At 38.1% G+C, this 23,580-nt stretch overlaps 1 protein-coding gene across 1 annotated transcript in view; it reads right to left on the reverse strand.

Moving 5' to 3' along the window:
* Positions 1-23,580, reverse strand: part of LOC134806883 (LIM domain only protein 3-like) — a 50,891-nt gene that overhangs the window by 13,177 nt on the left and 14,134 nt on the right. Inside the window, exon 2 of the mRNA XM_063780302.1 lies at positions 10,951-11,036. Within this exon, the coding sequence (XP_063636372.1) occupies positions 10,951-10,996 (46 nt within the window). The 5' untranslated portion in view covers positions 10,997-11,036. The remainder of the gene's footprint in view (positions 1-10,950; positions 11,037-23,580) is intronic.

The raw sequence follows: 23,580 nt of genomic DNA on the forward strand, positions 1-23,580 counted from the left end.
TCCTTGTTTCTATGGGAACCCTTAATCTGTCAACTTTTTTTTATTTTGAGATAAAACCTAAAATTTACTTGCCGGTTATGTGATTTTGTCTTTACAAGACTACTTTTGTCTATACGTGTTTGATTTGATTTGAAAAACCATCTGTGTTTTATTCTTTTTATGGGTCGGAATTAGGTTTAATCAAACTCCAAATTAAGCCTATTACCGATGGTATGATCAGATTACCCTCGGTGATAGAATGTATAGAAATCTATTACCGACCCAGAGGAATATCGAATGGGTCGGTAATAGGCTCTTAAAGAGTTATCTATTACCGAGTGACTGTTTGGTATTGTATTTTTGGTATTTTTAAACATACTCCTATAGTTTTATTTTTTATTTTTGTATCATTATTAAACTTAATGACACAAAAAGAATATACAGAACCCACGTCGTTATTATTGTTTTAACCCTCGGTATTAGGTTTCGAATTTTGAGTTTGGTTTCTATTAACGAGTGCAGAAAAATCATGCCAATTGTACCCTCGGTAATGAAAGCTCAATTCGCGATAATAGAATCACAGCCTGTCCCTTGCCACGGTAATAGAAGATTTGGTCATTTTGGCTTCAAAAAATATTTTAATACATATAATAACCGAAAATGAATCCAAAAACGTGTGAAACGGAAAGTTCATTAAATGCTCTGATGAAAAAAAAATATTCCTGGCTGTTAGACAGCATTGATACCCTTAATTTTTGGATCTCTTTTGAAAAGTTCCTTAACTACCACGGTAATAGGTGCCTTTACCTTAATTATTATTATGATACGACCGAAGTATGGTTTATCCTCTATAATAATAATCATTATCGCGTTACATGGACATTTTTTGTCTTGACAAGCTGCGGTTTCCCTCAACATTCTCAGAACCCGCGATCTGGTTTCCAGTTAAAAAGATCAGCGGACCATGTACTGAAAACTATACACTTAATATTGAGGTAACGCAGCTTATTTTTTTAAATATTTTACCGTATTTTCTCATTATCAATGAAAATTTCAAAGACCATTGTCATCAGAAATTGAGAATCCAGTCGTCAAGTGAACACCAAGAGTTGAATTGTTTCAGATGCGGTGCCACAGGTATCGGTCTCTAATTGACGCCATACGCTGCGTAGGTAGACCAACACCCAACACCTTATACATTATTATTTATTTTATTTAGACTTGTCACTAAACTGCCGTTCAATGCAACCAGCGCGATAGTCAACGGGACATTAAATCTCATAAATACACCTTTCCACACAACATGCTTAGCATCGTTAAACCACAATCGAAGCACTTCGCCGAAGAATGTTGCGACGGTTCGCGGTTGTTATGCCCATTCCAGGTGTAATGGCGTAATTATGGAGCCCGTTTAATGGCTGGATCGATATTATCGATGCAGAAGACCACAGATCGCATATAGCGCTAATGAAGAGACAGACAAACGTGATAAGTTGATAACTATTGGATTTTTTAGCGTCCTAGTGTCCCGCTTAAATTTACCAAAATATAAGGTCAGGTCAGCGGGCTGGATAATACGACAAGTTGAATTGGTGGCTACTTACATCTAGGAATATACTGTTACAAAATAATATAATTCACACATATTAATTCTGAGTGATTTACAGACACTATTCCGATTTTCGTCGGGTTTTTGATCGTTGATAAGGAATCTTGTCTATACGTACCTACGTATTAGATCTGTGATGCAGACGCGCTGAGTTTGCGCGAGCGCATCTTATAATGCGATGCTAGTTCGTGTTGCGTTTAATGCAAGTTTTTCCTATTCTCAGGAAGCAAACACTTAGCACGCGTTTCTTATCATTAGCTGCATTATTATATATGGACCGCGATGGCGACAAGCAAGCAAACGGCTCGCCTCCTGGAAAGCCAGATTATGAGGGCATGCAAAGGTATTTACAGGTGTACTACCTTTATAATGTGGTTACACTGAACAGCTTCAGGGTTATCGGGTTGTAACAGAGTGAACATACACTTACTCTTACGATACTACTCATAATACTAGTCTGTGTAGAAGTACCTATAGTATCAACTACATTTTCATACCCTTCATCAATAAATAAATAGTTGCGCTCGGCAACATTTGAAGAATATATGTTTTAAATCTCTAGGGCTTACCTTTAACGGTTCAGGTTCTGCATTTTCTATCCATATCTAAGTGATATCCGGGAAGTAAGTACAGAGCTCTGATTCAGAGAAGCCTCAATGCCACGGCCTTCAGCACAATGGTTTATATTCCAATATTATCTAGGTACCTACCTACTTATACATATATCGAATAAATACTTACCTTGTAATTTTATTCGCCATAGCGAAGAACCAATTACCTTCATACGGTAAACCAATAAAAGGTGAGTTAATATGTGGTCGGCACATAAATATCGGCTGGGGAAGCCGCTTCGTATTATTTTCGTTTTATTACCACGGGGCCGGGAATTTGATAGAGTCTTGGCTACCGAACTGCCCGGGCAGTACTAATTCAGCCAACACAGCCGGCCGGCGCCGTATTAAGGCGGCGAAATGAAAAGAAACCCGGAAATGGATGAAAAGTAATTTATTTTGGCGTGAGAGGAGCGACAATGGCGCGAGTATAATATTGCTATTTCGGCGCGGCGCTGCGGCGTATGCCAGTCAGAGAGGTGACTATCAGGGTAACATTCCATTTCTGACCGCAGATGGACTACTGGTACGAACGCGTTGGTGTTATTGTTAATTTCCATATAGTAAAATGGTAAAATGAATGGTAGTGCTGCTGTCGTTGGAAATGGACTGTCACCTTCCGGCGTATTCTGATTTTAATATCAAGGCACGAATTAGATTTTAAACAGTTATGGATCTGATCTGTCAGTGTCAAAAGTGACGTTTTTCATCGGGGAAATGTCACTTAGGGTCAAAAGTCAGTCAGCTTAACACACATGGTTTAGACAGCTTGGTAGAATTATAAGAACAACACATGTCAATTTGTCGGTTTTCATTGCATAATTCAGATTAATTGATTTTGAATTACAATTTTACAAAATATCAAAGCTAGTTCAGCCTGGCAGATACAATTAAGCTTCGTTGACTGGGATACGTTCCGCGATTTCTCGCGCCGCACTACTCTACCAACTTTAAATTAATTTTCTAATTTCCCGGCGAATTTGCTTCTAAACATGAGATCTAAATGGAATCTGTAATGGCCTTTTGTTCTGGTCCATTCTTGCTGAAACTGTTTGCCAGGCTGCTAGCGACGGACCTTTGCTCTTTTAGATTACTTACAGGGTTAATTAATCGTGACCTTTAAACCTGCTTTTATATTTTGAGGAAAATGAAAGTATATACCTACACCTGGTAGTTCAAATATGCATAATTTGTGAAGTTTCAGATTACTAAACCTTTGAAACTCCTCGGTTTTAAAGTCCACTAGGGAACCAACGGTACCCATAAAATTTCTTAAACGACATCTTCCGCTAATCTGACATTTAAAATGGCTGAACGTTGTTTATTATTTAAACCTCAAAAATAGCACCCTCCGTTTTAAGTGCTTCGGAAATCAGAATTCAAAAAGTATCCCATAAAATCTAGAATCGTATAAAAAAATTGTAATTGTTTTGGCTGTATAAATAACAAACATTAGATAGTAAGGTATTACAGATTTGCGAAATAGGTATCCACTTTGAAAAACATCGGAAACTTTTCATACTTTTGTATGGGAAAGAAAATTTTCCATTTCCAAAATGAATGTTTTCTTTGTTTCCTGTCTGACTTCCTCTCTGTCTGTCAATCTTTCGCAACTTGCCCTGCTCTGCTTGTTCTGTTTCCTTACTAGCTCTTATGAATCGACCAAGAGAAGTAAAGTGTAATTTGACAGACAGACAGACATGAATGACGATAGTATCTGCATACGTGCTCGCATTGCCATGAAACCATGCGTGTGCAAACATTCATCGTATTCAATTAAATCTCAGGAGCTTTATTATTTACCTTGTATTTGACGTCTGAAAATTATGTCATAATCATATTGGTTGCGCGCTCTCGTTCTTACTCTGAAGATCGCAGGATAACGAACGCCAGCGCCGTCCTGTGGGTCCCGTTTCCTCAAGACTAAGCTAAGCTATTGATTTTAACAATGTTTGCTTTCTGGTAAATAACAAAAAAAGTAAAAATAGTAAATACCTTACTGGTATTTATGCATTTCGATGCATTCGGCGTGACGCGCTATAAACACAGTGAGCTGCGAAATTGCATGGAGAAATTGTGAATGAATTCATTCATTAAGTCGCCATGCACTTTTACGGTTGATGGTACCCCACGCGTCGATTATTGGTCCCTATGACAGTTCATTTTTATATGGAGTAGCTGTTACGTATAATATTTGCATTTGTAGACATTTTTTTGAAGTGTATCATATTAATTTATTAAGAAATGTAACATTTAAGTACGCTAGAACACATTTCTTCAATTATTTCTTAAATTAAGCCAAACCTGGCCAAACCAAAAGAGGAACTGTCACATGGACCATCATTCGACGCGAGAGACCTAGCATTTAATTGCTGTTATTAAATTGGTATTAGTATTTGAATTAAATCGTTTCTGCATGCGGTCCATTATTGTAATGAACCGGCGTGACGGCCGCAATCGTTCTGTGCAATTTACAATCGTTCATTGCGTACTGCAATTAACTCGCTATCTCCGACATCTCCGTACCTGCATCTCGCTATTCTTGTAAATGTCATGCCAATTACCACATGACTCAAGATAACGCAAAGAGCGTGCTAAATGTGTCTTTTTAAATAGTTTCAGATTTTTCGTCGTCGTGTCTTAATGGCTTAATAAATTTCTGAGTTAAAAGTATTTTAGTTTTAAGGCATCCAGTACGGTGCATACATACTCTGTTTATGTAGGTCTTACTAAGCGCTGGTGGCCTAGCGGTAAGAGCGTGCGACTTTCAATCCGGAGGTCGCGGGTTCAAACCCCGGCTCGTACCAATGAGTTTTTCGGAACTTACGTACGAAATATCATTTGATATTTGTCAGTCGCTTTTCGGTGAAGGAAAACATCGTGAGGAAACCGGACTAATCCCAACAAGGCCTAGTTTCCCCTCTGGGTTGGAAGGTCAGATGGCAGTCGCTTTCGTAAAAACTAGTGCCTACGTCAAATCATGGGATTAGTTGTCAAGCGGACCCCAGGCTCCTATGAGCCGTGGCAAAAATGCCGGGATAACGCGAGGAAGAAAGAAAAAGAGCTAATCCAGATTCAGTATCTAAATGTAATCTTATAATCATCGCAATCTACGTCAAGACAGCAATGAATTATTTTTACAATTAAATTATACTATTCTCACGAAAGAGCACCGCGATTAACGCAAATTAAAAACGAAATCCGCGTCCAAATTCATTACGAAAACGTTATTTCGCGGCGAGTATTAAAGTGCGATACTAATGGATTCGTATAATGATTGCGGTTGCAGCTGCTCTACATCTACATATCGTGGGGCTGCTTGCTAAATGGGCTTAAGCGCAAACTTACAACTTTCCAAGTTTTCGTCCGAGCAACACTCAGGCCGATTGACAACATTTCATATTTCTGACTCTATAATTTTATTGGCTCTCTACATTTTAACTGAAACGAGGAATACGCTGATAGTTTTTTTTTTTCACTAGGGATTGTATTTCAGTTTTCCTTAATTTATCTTGGGTCTTAGGCCAGGGTTTTACAATGTGAGTATAAAATTACAATATAAAAACACTTACAAAACATTACAAAAATATATTAAACACAATATAAAAAAACATCACCTAGGGTGCCGCCGGCATCGGGGCAAGGCCTAAGCTGCCGGTGGTCAGGGCCGCAGAGTGAGGAACCGACGTACTATATTACGCGCCGTGTCCAAGATTACCGCCTTCTGCATCTGACCCGTGATCCGGCCACCCAGTATTTTAGTTATTATTAAAAATTTGAATGTGTACTTATTCTAAAATGTCGTAACTCCAGTTCTACAGTAGAAGCTAGTCTTGTCTCGATAAAAAAAAAACATTACTTAATCTGAATCTGATGTTGTCATTGTCAATGTTTTAAACTGGTCCGTTGTTGCAAAGAGAATAAAGTCTATAGAGACGGATTGTCAAAGTAAATTATGTAGCCACTGTAAATTTACTGCCATCTTTCGACAAAACATAAAACTGTTAGAACGCCATTTGACTTTGATCCTTATTCTTTCAGTGATATGTGTTAACTTATTAAAAATTAATATTCACGCCATCTACTCGACTATAGGCCAAAGGTATGGTTCCATGTTTTCGAGCGATGGCGCCACAACCTTCAGCCTATGCTCGAGTAGATGGCGTGAATATTAATATTTAAAAAGTTAACACGTATCAGTTAAAGAATAAGGTTCAAACAGGTTTAATCTTCTGTCGAAAGATGGCAGTAATTGAACTGTAGCTACATAATTTACCATGACAGTAACTTTCTTCTTCAAATCCTCTTTGGTTGTTGTTTTACAACTATTTTGATAAAATATTAGATTTCTACGACGATTTTATATTTTTTTTTGTGTAAGTATGTTTTCTGAATAAATAGTGACATTAAAACCTAAACATCGTATTTCAGACATAAGCCTCTTTAGCACGACGCCTCTATTAATAATTTATTTAGTTTTAGTCGTCGGTCACTTATTAAACAACGGGGCTGATTGCACTGTTGCGATATTCCATTATGCGGGCACTAATTAGATTTAACCAAATGCGGGCTTTGCATTAATAACGCATGTAAAAACTTAACGAGCAAGCCTGCTGCTAATGTTATTTAATTGCCGACACACAAAACATTTGCTAATTATTTCGTAACTAATTAGTTCCTATGCCGAAAACCGAAAAGCACTAATAATTAATGCGTACAGATGTAGGTAGTGCATAATTATTTTCCATCGTATTTTCACGGAAACATACGAACGTGTCTTGCTATTTCAGTCAGTGTCAGTACAAAAAGTACTAAAGTTGACTGAAAAAAACTTATGCACTACACGTACATACGTATTTCATTATTTGTTTGATTGAGGAACTTGAGAATTGCGGATTACTTGATTGCTTGAGAATTAACATTTACCTATTACTAGTTTGTATTTTAATTTTTAAATTTGTATGTTTCACAGCCCTATGAGCCATGTTGCTTGAATTAAATGTATTAATAATAATAATTACATCTTGAGAGACTCTCGCTAGGTGGTTGGATCAAGGGACAGATGCAGAAGGCGGTGATCTTGGACACGGCGCGGATAGTCCGCCGGTTCCTCTCTCTGCAGCTCTGACCACCGGTAGCTTGGGCCTTGCCCCGCTGCTGGCGGCACCCTAGGTTAGGTTTTTTATAATGTGTTTATATGTATTTTTTATTGTTTTGTAAGTGTTTTTATATTTTACTTTTATATTCATATTATAAAAACCTAGCCTAAGACGAATGATGAATAAAGAGATAATAATAATTACATTTCCTTTTTAACTAATTATTAAACAATATTATTGTGTATCTGCCTGCAATGTACCACTCCATTCTTCGTCAATATATAAGGCATCATAAAGCTAATTATGTATTTAGGGGCAGTGCGGGTTCTTTACGTAATGCCACACGTTAGAAAAAATATTAAATGGTAAAAAAAGGCTTCATGCGTCTGAAAATAATGTTCCAACATGTTGATTATAGAGCAAACGTAACGTCCAAGAGACCAATTCGAACGTACATTTCGATATCTAAATGATGTAATTTTTCTGTCATGCATTTCGCTTGTACTTGTTCGTACACGTATTGAAGCGAGCGAGAGGCACGGGCGAATTATAACAAAATGACATCATATTAACATCAAAATGTATCTTTGAATTTGCCTCCCGACCAATGCCATGACGTAGGTAAACACTATTGAAACGCAGTGAAATTGCAAGCATGTCATGGCATCGCGTTTTGGCAATGTAAGTACCTATATTCTGCCCTCTTAGTAGGGCAGTATTGTAGGAGGTATGGCAAATTTCAATACTGTGTTTTGAGTTTAATTGGTGTAAATCTGCAACAGAATACGGACCCCGCCCCCCTCCCACACGGCCCACCGTTCACATTTCTGTTATTAAAAAAGTACGAGACTTTGTCATCAGAGAAGTTAGTTTTTTTAATTAAAATTATCAAATTGATATTGCCTTTACGGCGGAGCTCGGCAACCTTGTAAAAGTTTAAATTAATTTTTGAACCAAGCCTAATAGCAGTGGTAAATAATTTCCAAGAAAGAGTTTTCTGTTTGAGCAAATATAAAATTTAATTTATCGGATGGCGCAAACCGTACTGATATTGGTTTCGATATCTGAAATGACGACGATCGTTATAATATATTAATTGCGGCTATTAATAAGATTTAATAAGATTATCGCCCGGATGCTGTGCCACGTCGTCACAAAGAACTAAGTAATTACTTACGCTATAAGTTATAACCACAGTAAACTGGGGTTACTTTGATGCGTGGAGTAAATTTGATCATCGATTTAACTATAAGGAGTTGGTTTCTTAACACTTTTATCATATTTCTGTTAAGGTCGTGAAACCACATAATACAATTCTTAAGTAAGCGTTCAAAAATCAACTATTCCTCAAAAATCTTTGATCCAGGTTACCCCACGAATCAAATAAGTAACCCCAGTTTACGGTACTTCATCTTAAAACAAGTAAGAAAATAATGACCTATACCTATAGGTACTTTGACAATGCTTCATATATTATAAAATTTAATTATTGATGAGTATTTAAATTTATGTCAAATATCAAATTCATTGTCACTTTTTGTTGTTATTTCCAAAAATTATCTGAACTTTTATAGCGCCAACCGTTTCTAGCTTAACTACTTAAAAAATACCGAGCCGAACTAAATTGAAATTGAAGGAACTGTAGTTATGGAGTCATAACTCGTAACTGCCAGGATTTTTATGACTCCAGAATCAATTGATTCGTCTAGCTTTCCAAATTGCGATATTGTTAGTTAGGTATAAGCTTAGGTATCGTTATATATTTATAAGTTAGTGTTTTCTGATCAGTGTTATGTTACCCAAAGTTCCCACTCCTACTTATGTTTAATTTGTATAGGTAACTAATTTGATTGCAGGAAGGTATTCAAATTTAAATAGATTAAGCACAATCACGCACATTTGTAGAGTTACCACCGTGCACCGTTTTTAACTTCAACTGTAAATGATGTAGGTAAGTTTAGTACCTACTAACCTATTTGACTTAAGAATGACTCACGCTAGACCGCGCCGGGGCCGGACCGGAGCTTCCGGCGCTTCGTTTTTTATGGTAAGCACCACTTGATCACCGATCAGCCGTCATAGAAAAAAATGACATGTCGGACTCCTCGGCCCTGGCGTGAGCCATTCTTTAGCTTTATTTATTTAGCTTACATTGCCACTGAATGTCTACCAACTGCTGCAGAAGATTTCAGTTTAAATGAGTTGCTTAGTGTCATTTCTCCTTTAGAATTATTGCAGTGGAAGTAAAGCACATCATTGTTTCTTAACGGCTGTCAAACTTGTAGAAAGTCGAGACAATCTGTGCTATAAATTATTTTCTCTCCGAAGACTCGGAGAGAAATTTAAGCCTAACATAAGTGGGCAATAAACTTCATCCAATTTGGAGATTCGCATCTGGAGGCTCTTATTAAAGCCCGAAAGTTAGTCCTTTTCATCCATCACTTGTAATACGTGTGTGAGTTATTGTATGAAAAATTGAAGAATAAATTGAGTCGCTGCAGCGGCGGCGAGACATAAATCCCAACTGAGCCCTCAATATTGTTTTAAAGGGGAAGTGGCCATAAATTTTATCAGGGCCGCCCAGAGCAGCGCGGAGCGCCGGCCGCCTCCGCGCACTCTTCCGACCCGCTTCCGCCACGTCGCCGCCGCCGCCGCACCGCGCCGTCTGCGACGAGTCTAAACAATTTTCCGCCACTGCTTGTGCTTATCCTACGGGTACTACGGGGTGCCCATGTGGATTCTGAATGTCATGCCTCTGAAAATTTAGTGAAATCGACCACTCGGATAATATGCACTAGTATTTGAAAAATCAGCAGACCGAGATAATAATAACATACCTACAATGTAAAAGAGTAATCAAAAGATTGTTTTCTATCGCGAAAGTTTAATACTTTTTCACTATCTATGACGCTGTAATTCACTCTCAAGCTCAATATCGTAGAATATTGGTTCACCACGTAGCGAGCAGCGTAAAATACGATTTGATTACGATAAGGACTCGCGCGACTGCGCGCTCCACTTGTTTCGAGCTGCGAGTAAATTTAACGCACTGCTCGGAGTAGCCGTAACGGTAGAAAAGTACACAAATCGCTAATAAAGCGAAATTGTGACATTAACCTAGAGCTATTAAAGTGTACCCTGCGATTACATTGTGGGGCACAATAAAAAATCGCTTATTTTTATCAATACAATCTGTATGTGTCCGACATACATTTCGCATAAATGTGATATTGCAATATCATTCGTCCCCTTTTTAATATCGCGCGGACGGTGCCGGGCGGTTTATGGCACAACCCTTCCTGCGTTTTATTCGCGACCTGTTTGTCCTAATATGAAGAATTGACGTCAGCAAAACGGAATTGTCGTTTTGCTTATGTATTTTATTTAACGCACAATATATTTTTTTTGTCAGTGTATCGATCAATTTTATTTGTATATGAATGTTATAGTTATGTTTTTCATTGTTTTATTTTAATTAATGATCTGTGTCTGTATTATGGTTATAATAATTTCGTACATAGACAGGAACCTAGTTGCTGCTGAGTGACGTTGATCGGTCCAGCAATTGAAGTTGGGGCAACCGGTTTTTAAGTCTGTGAGCCAACTAATTAGTAGCGTGCAAAACTACGTAAAGTATAGCTTGAATACTCACTGGGAGCACTGTCAGGCTTGTGCATGGCCGGGGGGTCGCGAATCATGGCGAGGCCGTCACTTCTGCATCACACAACTATATTAGATCTGAAACAAAAACACAACGTTTAAAAATCTATCTAAGACTGGCAAAATATACTACTTAAATACAGAGAAGGACCTCATTATTCATATAGGAGTTACTAACAGTTGTAGTGAACCCTGCAACCAAAGCCAACCTTTGCATTAGGTGTTTATTTCTTAAAACAAATTATGCTAGCTGCTTTGAGACGGGTGCTTGTATTTTTATACCTACTCAAAGCATTTTTACTGAGATGCAATACATGTGGGGATCGCTAAGAGCGGACGGCGCACGCGTCTCAGTGAAACCTCATTAGAATAAACGATATTCTCTCCTTACGTCCACTCCGCGCGAGACCTTATTACTCCGACAAACTGCTGTCAAACGGCACCAGCCAAGCTCTAGACCCCACTCTCTAAAATCAACTTTATTCACCACACAACAACGCTCCTTTTCCGGAGTTCCACAAACATCAACCGCCTCTTTATAATTTTCTATTCTGTGTCCAGGACATAGAGTTTATTCTCAAAGTAAGAGGGATAATAGACGCACAGTCAGACGGTATTTCTTCGCGAAGGTTTAGACGTCCATACAAAGCTGGAAATTGAAACTTTGGACATTAATAACTCTAAGCTTAATCCGCCTAGTAAATAAAGTAATGGTTATTAAAATAATTAGGTATAATAAATACAAAAGTTCACTGTGTTCTCATTTCATACTATATTACGATATCGTAAATCTGTAATAAATGTGGCTACATGGTCAATAAAAAACCGAACGCCTGTGCTATCACACTTAAACGAATCGGGTGAATGAAAAAAAACTTTTATACCCGCATCTAAATTCCCATCAGCACCTGTTACAAAGGCGGCTATCAAATTACCCGCGACATATCCGCGAGCGAGCGCGCCTCCAACCATAAATACGGTATTCGTTATGCATTTCTCATATTCATGAATCCGTTTTATTGGCCCCAATAAAATATGAACATCTCAGAATGGATATGAGAGAGCGGGCAAATCTAATATGGATTGCTGTGCGCCGGATTCGGTCCGATTGGCGGGTGGGGGCGGCCATCTGCGCCCCCGCCGCGGATCACGGTAATGGGCTCTGTGATCCACTCCACGCTTCATCTCATTTCAGAATACAAATTTAATCGCACACAAAAGAATGACTCGAGGACCGCACGGGCCCGCACTGTGTAATCCAAAATTGATGGCAATAAAAAGAGCAGTGCTGAAGATACTTAACTCCCATTGTGCGGTCATAAAAGAAGTCAAAGAGCGTACCCACACAATATATACTTACGTGATGTCATCGCCGTTGAGGAACAATCAGTCAGAGCGCGAGTCCCTACAATAATCCGTCGCCGCGACTCAGCGACGCCGACAAAGGAGTAATTGTCGCTCGCTTCACGCCCGTATAATACAAATTTAAAGGGCGCTGTCACACTAAACCAGCCACAGAAAAGGGCATCCTCGGTCGACGTGTCAAAAATTCAACAGAGACCCGGGATAAGTGGAATGGATGGCGACGTCGCAGGCCCGGATAAAATATTCTACGTCAAATCGTACGTCACTGGCTCTCGACTCGACTCTAAGAAAGTGCTTGGCACAAGTCTCTTATTTATTCGCTTTTACCTCAGTACAGCTCTTTTGTGCCCTACCTAGGGTTACCAGATACAAATTGGGGGGCTGGTGTAGTCCGATTGAACAAGATGTTTTACCTACATTGAGTAAAGATTTGTTAATTAATAATTACGAAGTTATTGATAAGTTGAGTGGATCTCATTTATTATTTTTTTACAATGTTTGTGGATTAATTTAAGTAAATAAAAAGGTAATTTATAACAAAAGTCTATCAATTCAAAAAAATCCTGACATTTTCGTGTTCCGTCCCCATTCCTGACAAAAGGCCAAAATTCCTGACATGTCAGGAAAATTCCTGTCATCTGGTAACCCTAGCCCTACCAGATTTACAAGGCACCATTAGGGTGTTTCGGTTTCTATATGAGGTCTTTCGAAAGATGCTTTTATAACACGATGTATTTTAGTTAGTACGCTTTATTTTTACTAAGATATAGTTAGTTTTAAAGTTGTGAGTTCTTAAGTAAATGTGCTGATGGGCTTGATCTCGTGCACGGGAAGCATTATCGATGTTACGTCCTGACCCGTCCCAGTGGGCAGCGGAGAGAGAGAAGAAGCCATTACAGGCACTTCCAGTAATTTGGGGTGCGCGGCGGAAACCCATTTGGGTATTATTGAGGTGGGGCCGCCGCGGCGACTATCCGTATCTCCATTATGATTGTGTTATCAACGCCATCAATTAAATAGCATTACGTTAAAATTCACCCCGACCGCCGGTTACCGGCTGGCTACAGTCGCTCCGCGAGCAAATCATGGACATGCCTTTGTAGATCCGTTGTCACTAACCTGAAAATAAGGATAAAGTATGTTGCTGGTGATAAGTGTAGTATTTATTTAATGTGGCTAATAACATACACGTGGAAAGTGAAGCTGAACAATTTGATCCATTAACGTCGTAATCTGTTAAACACTCCCTTCTGACTCCGCACTGATCGTATTCATTATTCACCGGCAGAGAGCAATTAAAGCTCCACTAATCAATCTCAAACTTCAGCCGGAGCTGAACTCTAATCAAGAAAACTCCTATTCCGTGAAAGCTCTCCGAACAAAATTTAACTTAATTAAAAATGTAAATTAAATTCCTAGGCGCCTCCACAAGCATCACGTCGCCGCGTCGGCCCGCGCCAGCGCTCGGGGCTTTTGATTGCAGCTAAAAGGTTTGGGATTAGTGCGCGAAAGAGCTTTCAGTGCATTTGTAGAGCTTTTAAGTGGGAAGCTTTCGCTTAAGACACTTACATACAATGTAAATTTTATGTAGCTCGGAGTAGTGGTGTAGTAGGTATCAATTATGAAACAAATGGTACGCAGAGCGGATGAGATGATGAACGTGCTACTTGTAGGTATTCAAGCCTGTCGTAGGAAGGGACTTCACGATAAGTTTAATTACACACTAAACTTGATTAAAAAGTGACGAAGTGTCAATATTTGTAAGTGATGAATGGGTTTGCGTTAACAATCAAAGGGGAAGGGGCGGTAGGCTGGGAGGGGGGTGAGATCTGACCAAGGAAGTTCGGTGTCCGGAAATAAACCGCCCGTAAAATTGTCAATTCCGAGGGCAAGCCGGCGCCTGGGCCTGACAATTTTGAGCCGGGCGATTTGAACGGCTTCTCTGAAAACGGCCTATCTGTGTCACCGTTTAAAAGTATAATACCAAAATACCAATGGCATGTTTTGGAAAAACAAAAAAACTAAAGTACTTTTTTAGAAACTTGTTTTGAGACCATTTTCTTGAACTACAAATACAGTACAACGATACGGATACTTCTTTCTATTGCGTGTCAGCAGAGCCGATTCCAACTGGGTGGGCGCCAAAACAATCACTGTTATTCACTATTTAACCCCTACAACGCATTACACGCCCAACATTCTATTTAATTACATTTCCATACTTACATTACACAGTAAATTGAGTAGACTCACCGAGTCCTAAAGAAAATTGGGTCGAGTATATCACACGCCGCATACGCTGATAACACACGCATCGCCCATCCAATCACAAGGAGCAGCGAGCAGAAAGCTTATTATCGGGACGCGGTACCGACACGCCGGTAATGAGGACGGCGGACGTCCCGGACGGGATCCGGACCGGACCCCACCAGCGGCTTACTCCGATTTTTACTGAGTCTCTACAAGCGTTGGTACCTACATATTTCACTCAATTGCTTGCGAGAATTTTTGACGTAGTGCTACAAGTGTGTGCGCGCGGCCAAATTTATTTACGTTTAAACTGGCGTTCTAAATTTAAATTAAATATAGGGTGTTTTTTTCACAGTATCTATACTCTGTCATACAAAATATATTTTATAGTTTTATAGTGTCGCTAAACTTCTTAATTCTATCGACCTTTTTCAGTCATATTACTTATATCAACAACAATTCTCTAATAACACCACGAACGACTAACTACGTCAGCTAAACATCAACAACTGAGATAATCTTCTCCAGTTTAGTACTGTTACTTATCCCGTGCCTGGACTCACTCAGCACAGGTCCACTGCATACGTGCGCTCCCTCGCTTTTTGAACTGCGATCATCGCCACACTCATCCGTGAAATTGATTCTCCAGAAAAGAAAAGACGAAAAGATAAATAAAAAGGAAATAGGAAAACACAGGCTAAGATTTGGCGTGAAATTGTTTTTCAGCGCCCACCCGCCGACTACGCCCGGGCCCGACGCGGGAATTTCCCAATTACAGGGTGTGAACGTATTTGATTATACGACGTATCCCTCAACCCGAAGCTAATAATGGTCATTTTTATCACATAAATCATTAAGATGCCTTTTTTGTAATCACAATCAGAAACATCTATCATATGAAGGACTATGAAAACAGCAACATCTTGATCTAGCTTTTGCGAAGTTCTTAATGAGTCAAATGTTAAATAGCTAATGTGGCCTATTAGGCCAATTCGAACGGGCCCCTGACATCAAACCGATGCTTGAATCATATCGGTTAGCTCGGAAACATAACAGTTGAACAAATAAACAATAGAATGTATTTTTGTTTTGATTATGCATTATGCAAGTTGAGATCAGTCTATATTTTACAGTAGCTATCAAGTATAGAACATAAAATTTCAGAATAAGGAACAAAAGACCCACTAGATTTTATCGATAATAATAAGACTAATATCGAATCTAAAAGGTCTACCTATCGGGCTGGAGATCAGTCGAATTGGGATAAGTTAAAACACTGTGACATCTCATCCACTACGTGATCCATTTGCCGAAGTAAGAAGCAATCTCATTCAATACCCCGCCGTCCCGGTTAGGGTTACCAGCCGGCCTTCTCAGAAATTTTCATTGTTGAAACTATAACCAGATATGTCAAGACATTTTGAATAGCGACTGAGATTTTTTAGTGATACTTTATAATTAAAATGAGGGTTGTGTTTAGTTGCATAAATTTGACAGTTATCCGTTTGCTGGGTTAGGTTTGGGTGCATATCAAGAACTATGTTTAAAAATCAAGACTCCTGAAATTTGTATCTGGCAGCCCTAGCAAACATTGTGCGCCCAGTATCACAGAACGCAATAAAACTTTACATTACTCTTTAACTACTTCCCCATAGTTATCAGCGTGTGATAGGAAATGGGGCATAAATATAGAATTGCTCGTTGTTTCATTTTATAGTCACCGTATAACAATACCGCTGCTTTTATTGTGTAACCGTTGAATAGGATATTAAATGAAATACAGAAGCAATATCGCTCAGCATACTAAATGAATGTCTGCGCGCCGTCATTAAAATATTTAATTAAGTAAGAAATGAGGAAAAATGTTTACTAATGGAAAAACCGTACGTTAATTAAAATGTTTTGCCCTTATTTGAGTTTCATGTAAGCGGTGTTTGAATATGTTTAATATGGGGGTAAACATGTAATTGGCTATTTCGGATCAATGGTAATTAATTATACGAAACAAGTACACTCCCAAAAAATCACACATAAAAAATCATTTTGATCCGTTTTTGTATAGTTCAATAGGTATACTAGTAGAAGAACAAAATGACAACAAAAATAATTTTGACCTTATCTTTCGAATAGTTTATTAAAATGTGACGAAGTCGACAGCCCTAGTAAAGAACGGAGTATCGCTTTCCCCGATTGTATTAGATTCAGCTGCCCTTTTCATCTACATGTCGTTTTCTTACCGGCGCGGCGCTAGTCGCGAATCGTGGATACGCCGCCGATTATTTCCTCATCGCTCACTGTCACACCGCAATAATCACCCTGTGTAACACTCACCCAATTATTTACGCGAACAAATGAGATACGTCAACACGCTATCCAATATTAATAAATTGATTATTAAATCAAGAACCGCTTCATTATAATGCGTATATGTAAATATATTATAATTATTGCGTTAAAATATTTATACGACAGAAATCATGATTTATTTCAAAATCTCATTATTTATTTACAACGTATCTTATTTGGCAAAAAACTATGAATACGATTATCCACTCCATTCCAAAGGCTATCATCCAATAAAGCTAGTAGGTAGGTACAAAAGGTATCAAATCTTTTTCGTCCGTAGTGAAATTGAATATTTATCCGGGTAGTATCTCTATTCGGGAACAATTTTTATGTAGGGGGAATACAATCTCAAGATATTCCGGAGGGCCACTCGACGAGGATATTGGCAAATACCTTGCCTACATTACCTTTATTGCGTCGCAACTTCGCGTGCCTGGTTTGATTCTATCAGCGATTACTCGGAAATTATTCAATGCTCACAATATACTTAGACAAGTAATTCGATGGGAGCTTTCTATAAGTATTTGCGGCCCAGCAACCATGCTTCGATATTGCCGCTCGTGTCCATTAATAAACATAATGTTTAACACGATTTGCATTCAAAATGTTTATTATAAATTATGTTAATTAAATTATGCAATTTGAAATACTGGATCCATTGGGTCAAGCTGTGAAATCCTAAAAGGAGTGGTCAAATCTAAATGATATCACGTCGTTATCGACTAAAAGCTTATTAAATTTATTGAGTGTATTTTTAGTGGGATTTTGAGTTGCGAATTGCGATAATTGGGCGAGGCTATAAGGAAAGTTCACGAGAAACCGCGCGTGATTCAATGAGTTATGTAAAACGCTATCATGTAATATTATGTACCAACCTAATTACTTAGAATTAAGAATTATCAAAAATACATGCAACTAAGGGATAGATAATAATTTTTGATTCTTCTACCTAGCGGTTATTACGATATGGAGTGAATAAGGAGTAGGTAATAAGTCGCTGAGGTGATATTCTGTTTATACATATATTGTTATGATACAATCTTGACACGACTCGCAGTGCAATATCGCGCGCACTAATAACTGTGAGCGAGCGAGATGCCTAATGATAGGACTCGCTGTGCATTTCGCGCACACCAATCAGTGCGATCGAGATATCAATATCAAAACTTTAACAGAGTAGAAAATCGAAAAACCTACCTGGAGGTCAATTCGAACCTACGTTCCGCTGTAAAATGATATCATTTTGTTATCGTTCGTATATGTTTCGCGCTCGCGACGATACATGTACGAACAAGCGAAATGTACGCGTGAATAATAGCAAAATGATACAATTTTAATATCGTAATACCCAACCGCCCACGTCGCCACGCCACGTCGCGCCGTGCAACCAGTCTCGCCATAAACACAGCCAGGATAATTAGCAATTACCATTAATTTGACATGTACCGTAAGCTGAATGCTATAATCGCGTCGATAAAATTTTGTTAAACTTGTTCTTCAGACGGCTCTATTTATTCATAGGATTAAAACATAACTCTCTAACTGCTTCTCGTTATTATAATAACATCTGCATTTCTAACTTGCATAAAATTAATACATCAAATGAAACATGCACCTATAGAGTGATGTTATGTCTGACCATACTCTGAAGGGGAATATGTAGGTCATACTGAACAACTTTTACTATGGAGCCAACCCCGAAACCTCGAAAAAAATCGGTGGTTTCATAGAAAACGTTGACATGTGATTCGCTGAGAGTATGAGATGAGCCTTCTTATTTTTGTGTTGCGTTTCTGCGGGGTTGCCTCTATAGTTAATGCTGTTCAGTACATAACTAAATCACTGTATGTGTTTAGGTACAGAGTATATGTTTAGGTAAGTCCGCATAACAGATGCAACAGCCAATGAAAAACCAGTTCTAAATTAAAATTTGTTGCGTTAGTCTCACGCAATATTAAGCAAGTGGTTTTCCAATGTAATTTTTAATTTTATGTTTGGTATAATACACCCCTGTATTCTCTCCTGTATGTCTCCAAACCCCGGCCCGCGACGCGTTGCAATCCGGCCCGCCGACGGCGACGGTGGCCCGCGCGAAAGATTCTGAGGCGCATATGGCCCTCGGGTAAAAAAGTTTGGAAACCCCTGGTATAGTAGATACAGTGAAACAATTTTCATATACATAGTTGCATGTATATTTTGTACAACCAAATTTAAAAACATATTGTAAGTACCTAGTTAAGTAAACACTTTATTGTACGAAAAAAAAGGAATATTGATTACATTAGATAATACATAAATGTGTAGTACAAAGGCGAACTCATCTCAAAGAGCGATCTCTTCCAGTTAACCTATACCTAAAGGAGTAATTAAATAATATATAAATAAATATCTTTATGTAAATATGGAATGTCTGCATGTGAAAAATCAATTAACACTGTAACGGTTATTTTGTAACTTTATAGTATATTATATCTAGCAGGATATGCCTAATAACTGTCAATAATTACAGCCGAATGGTGCATAAAATTAGCCATTTAGCGAGAGCAGGTTGTCCGAATCAAGTTTAGTAAATACCCGAATGTTCGAGTCGCATTAACGCTACTTTTCAATGTATTTTTATTTTATTTACTAGAAATGCTAGAACGTTAATTTTGGATCCGATGACACATCTGCCTTATAAAGTAGGTATAACAACCGTATGTAACATTGAAAAACACATTATTTTATAGTACATAATTGGTACAAAGTATTCACACGCCATAAAGCACAGATTCGAATTCGAAACGGTGTTTCAGAGTAACATATGCGGTTGTTATGCGTTAGAGCAGATTTCAGGGTAAATATATTTTTTTAAATCAGCTTCTTAACAATACACAGAAGTAAAAAAAAAACCGGGCAAGTGCGAGTCGGACTCGCGCACGAAGGGTTCCGTACCATAATAAAAAAAAAAACGGAAAAAAAAAAAAAAAAAAAAAAACGGTCACCCATCCAAGTACTGACCACGCCCGACGTTGCTTAACTTTGGTCAAAAATCACGTTTGTTGTATGGGAGCCCCATTTAAATCTTTATTTTATTCTGTTTTTAGTATTTGTTGTTATAGCGGCAACAGAAATACATCATCTGTGAAAATTTCAACTGTCAACGGTTCGTGAGATACAGCCTGGTGACAGACAGACGGACGGACGGACGGACGGACGGACAGCGAAGTCTTAGTAATAGGGTCCCGTTTTACCTTTTGGGTACGGAACCCTGAAAACGAACTTGCCACCACTTGCCTAAAGTGGCACTGGGATGTAAAGCTCCTAATTACAGCCGATACACATTAATAAGTGTGGCAGCTAGGGCTTGCATTCCGGAATTCCGGAATTTCGAAATTCCGGAATCTCGGACAAATTTTCCGATATTACAATTCCGGAATTGATACCACTCAATATCGAAAATTCCGGAATTGGATTTAAGTACTTTTTGTAGGTTTTAATACCTTTATTATTAAAAATTGTTAAGAAACTACACTGTACGGGTGCTTTTTGTCGTTATTAAGTGCTTCTTAGTCATTCAGTGAGCTATAGTATAGGTATATTTTACTTTTCCGTTTGCTAAAGCAGTGGGACAAAATGGGCTGATAATAAAAACATAAAAAAACAATAAAGCAGAGCGATTTACTTGCGTAGAAGCACATCATATATGATATTCTGAATCATAATTAGGAACTAGGAAGGAAAAAGCCAAACTTAGACCTCCAACTTCTTAAACAACACCACTACCTACTAGGTTAGGAAGAGTAGGAAGCTATTATATTTAACTATTTTATAAAATTATGCATCGAATGGTTTGCTAGTAACTATAGTTTCCTCAAATAAATACCCCGTATTATTGAAGTGAATAAAAATAACCATTTTAATAAGGTGGTAAAAAAACGTACCTACTTAAAATTAAATTTCTGATAAACAATACTAATTTTAATAAACGTAAAGTTATGTGAATTTCACATTTTTTGTTGTTTTTTACTAAAAAATAGAATAAAAATATGATAAACCCTAATTCCGGAACCAGTTCCGGAATTCCGGAATTGGAATCCAATATCGAAAATCAGTTCCGGAATTGGAAACCATCCGATATTGCAAGCCCTAGTGGCAGCTAAGTGTTTTAATCAGTAGGTAGTTTAGATAGATAGCTTTCGCACAAGAATATACCTACTTTTAATACGCAATTCACGCATCGATCCTTTAATCGACTCGGCAACATCCTTAGTATTAATGTTGTCTTAATGCCATTATTTCCATTTTTTATTTATTTAACTTTTATAATATTAAAATTTATAATCTCAAAGCAACAATACATTTAATGTGAAGTATTTAATTCCGTTTTAATAGCAAATAATTTTATGCAAATGAATTGGACGTTCCTAATGAAATAGAAAGTTTATTCGCTCGAATTTAGATAACATCATTACACAAAAGTCATTATTTATTTTAATTAAGCTTTTGCGTTTTTATTAAAGGAAGTGAACTGTATTTATGACCAAACTTTTGTTTCCGGGTTTATTTCTTTGATTCTAGAAGAGGCAAAAGTCCCGACTGAGGTGAATCTTTAAAGATGTATGTAACAATTCAGAACCAACTGCCAGACGTACTTTGCCTCACTATGCATTTAAAAATTCAATTGTTTACCATTAAATTGTTTTTTCATGTAAACCATTAGTTTATACGTTTGCGAACCAAATCATATCTAAGCTGGTAAACATTTAGTACAGGCAGTTTTAATTACAAATTACCCCTTAATATCAAAAAAGATGTATATCAATATTGGTTGTATAAAAGACTAGTCGTTTTTGAAATGTTGCAAAATAGCGCACCGGCAGGACACGATCGCGTAATGAAATCGCAGCCGGTACACTAATGACTAACATGTAATGAATCACTAAATTAAACGTTGTATAAATACACCCCGACACCACACCAATTAAGTTTTGCGGTTAAAATATACATAGAATGTAATTGCAGCGTTAATTTTAGAAAGGTAATAATTGCTAACGCCGTATTTGGGTATTGGAGTCTTGATTTGCAGTAGGTATGTATAAAGTGATTGCCATTGCCTTTACTGTTCATCGCCCTTATTTCAGCAATACTTTCTGATGTTTTCAGTTACTACGCAAATAAAGATACCTTATATCTTTATACGTTGCTTGTTAGGCAGGAGTTTTGATGACATCGAGTCGTGTAAGATGAGAATAGAAAATAATAGACAACGCAACCATCTTGGCGTCGCATAAACCCGCCCTCGTCTTGTTATTGCCGGCGCTGCGTCAGATTTAGCGATAATGCAGCTTAATTAACGCTCAGATGCAACGATTAAACGTTCACTTAAACTGCAATAACTTCGACCTGACGCAGTAAATAAGCATTCGTGATCGTCCTCGACTAGCTATTTTAATGAGATTTAATAGCGGTGCGTCAACTCGTACCGCGAGTAACATTGTCGGCTCTTAAAACCTTAATTGGTTCCGAACATGTTTTAATCCGCTTAATGGTTGTTTTTATCTGGCAATATACTATCACGAATCCGGTCCCGATATCAATAACGCTGATTGATGAGAGGTTTTATAAGTTTTATTGTCAAAAGACAGTCTTCGCGCTTATGAATTTATAAAAAAAAGACATAAAATTCAGAATATAATATGTCCGGTTTATAGATATAGCAAGGATCCTAAGTGAAACTTATCGCGTCATTGTAGTCAAGGTGTGTTGCTGATGGAATTAATTTAAAGACAGTAAATTGTGGTATGGATGGCGGGTGAGCGGAAGGCGTATAAATTCGATGAGCGAGTGCCGTCTGACACCTGTGATTGCATTTACAATGCTAATTCACGGCGCAGCTTCGCCAGCCGCCACGATTCTCGTTTTCGCACCCACCCGATGTCACGCATCCTAACACCTATACTAATACCCTATCAAAATTTCCAACTAGCCCGATAAAAAAAAAATATACCGGTTCACATGTATAAAGTAACGAAATTATCCGACACCAATGCATGTAATATGAAAATGTAATATGAAATAACAAAGTTAACCAATCTGGAAAAAGTATCTAGAGTAGGCCGGCTGATCCCGAGTCCGGATGTTGACATAAGCCGCAAAATGATCGATGACAAATTTAAATTCATTATTAATAAGATAAACCGAGAGGGAACGGTCGTTACACAGCTAGATAGATACGTCGAGATAAGCTCGGATAAGCGGCCACGATCCATTATCGAGCAGTTAATTGATAATTACTTTCTTCCATTACGCCGGACGAAAAACGTGGTGATTAACTCTGAATCGCTTTAACGAGCACAATGGGTCGACGTTCAATTAAAAACCCTTGTCGAATGTCGACGGCTTCGCAGAAAAGCGGAATCGCCGCTGACTCAATCTCGTATACATGGAATAAGGAATTACTCGCGTGCGGAAAGTTTTTAATTAAATATTCACCCGTTTTGTAATTAAGACGCGATTCAACTGAGCACAATAGAGTTTTGTGAGGCGCTTTCGAAAGAAAATCTGAGACAGCTTTAACGTTTTCAATAACCTTAACGACAATGGGGATCCGACGGGCGATACGCGGGAATTATTTTTTTTTAATGTGCTCTCAATCAATTAAAATATTCGAGCTGAAAGT

Source organism: Cydia splendana, chromosome 3 (assembly GCF_910591565.1).
Source record: "Cydia splendana chromosome 3, ilCydSple1.2, whole genome shotgun sequence".
Classification (NCBI taxonomy): domain Eukaryota; kingdom Metazoa; phylum Arthropoda; class Insecta; order Lepidoptera; family Tortricidae; genus Cydia; species Cydia splendana.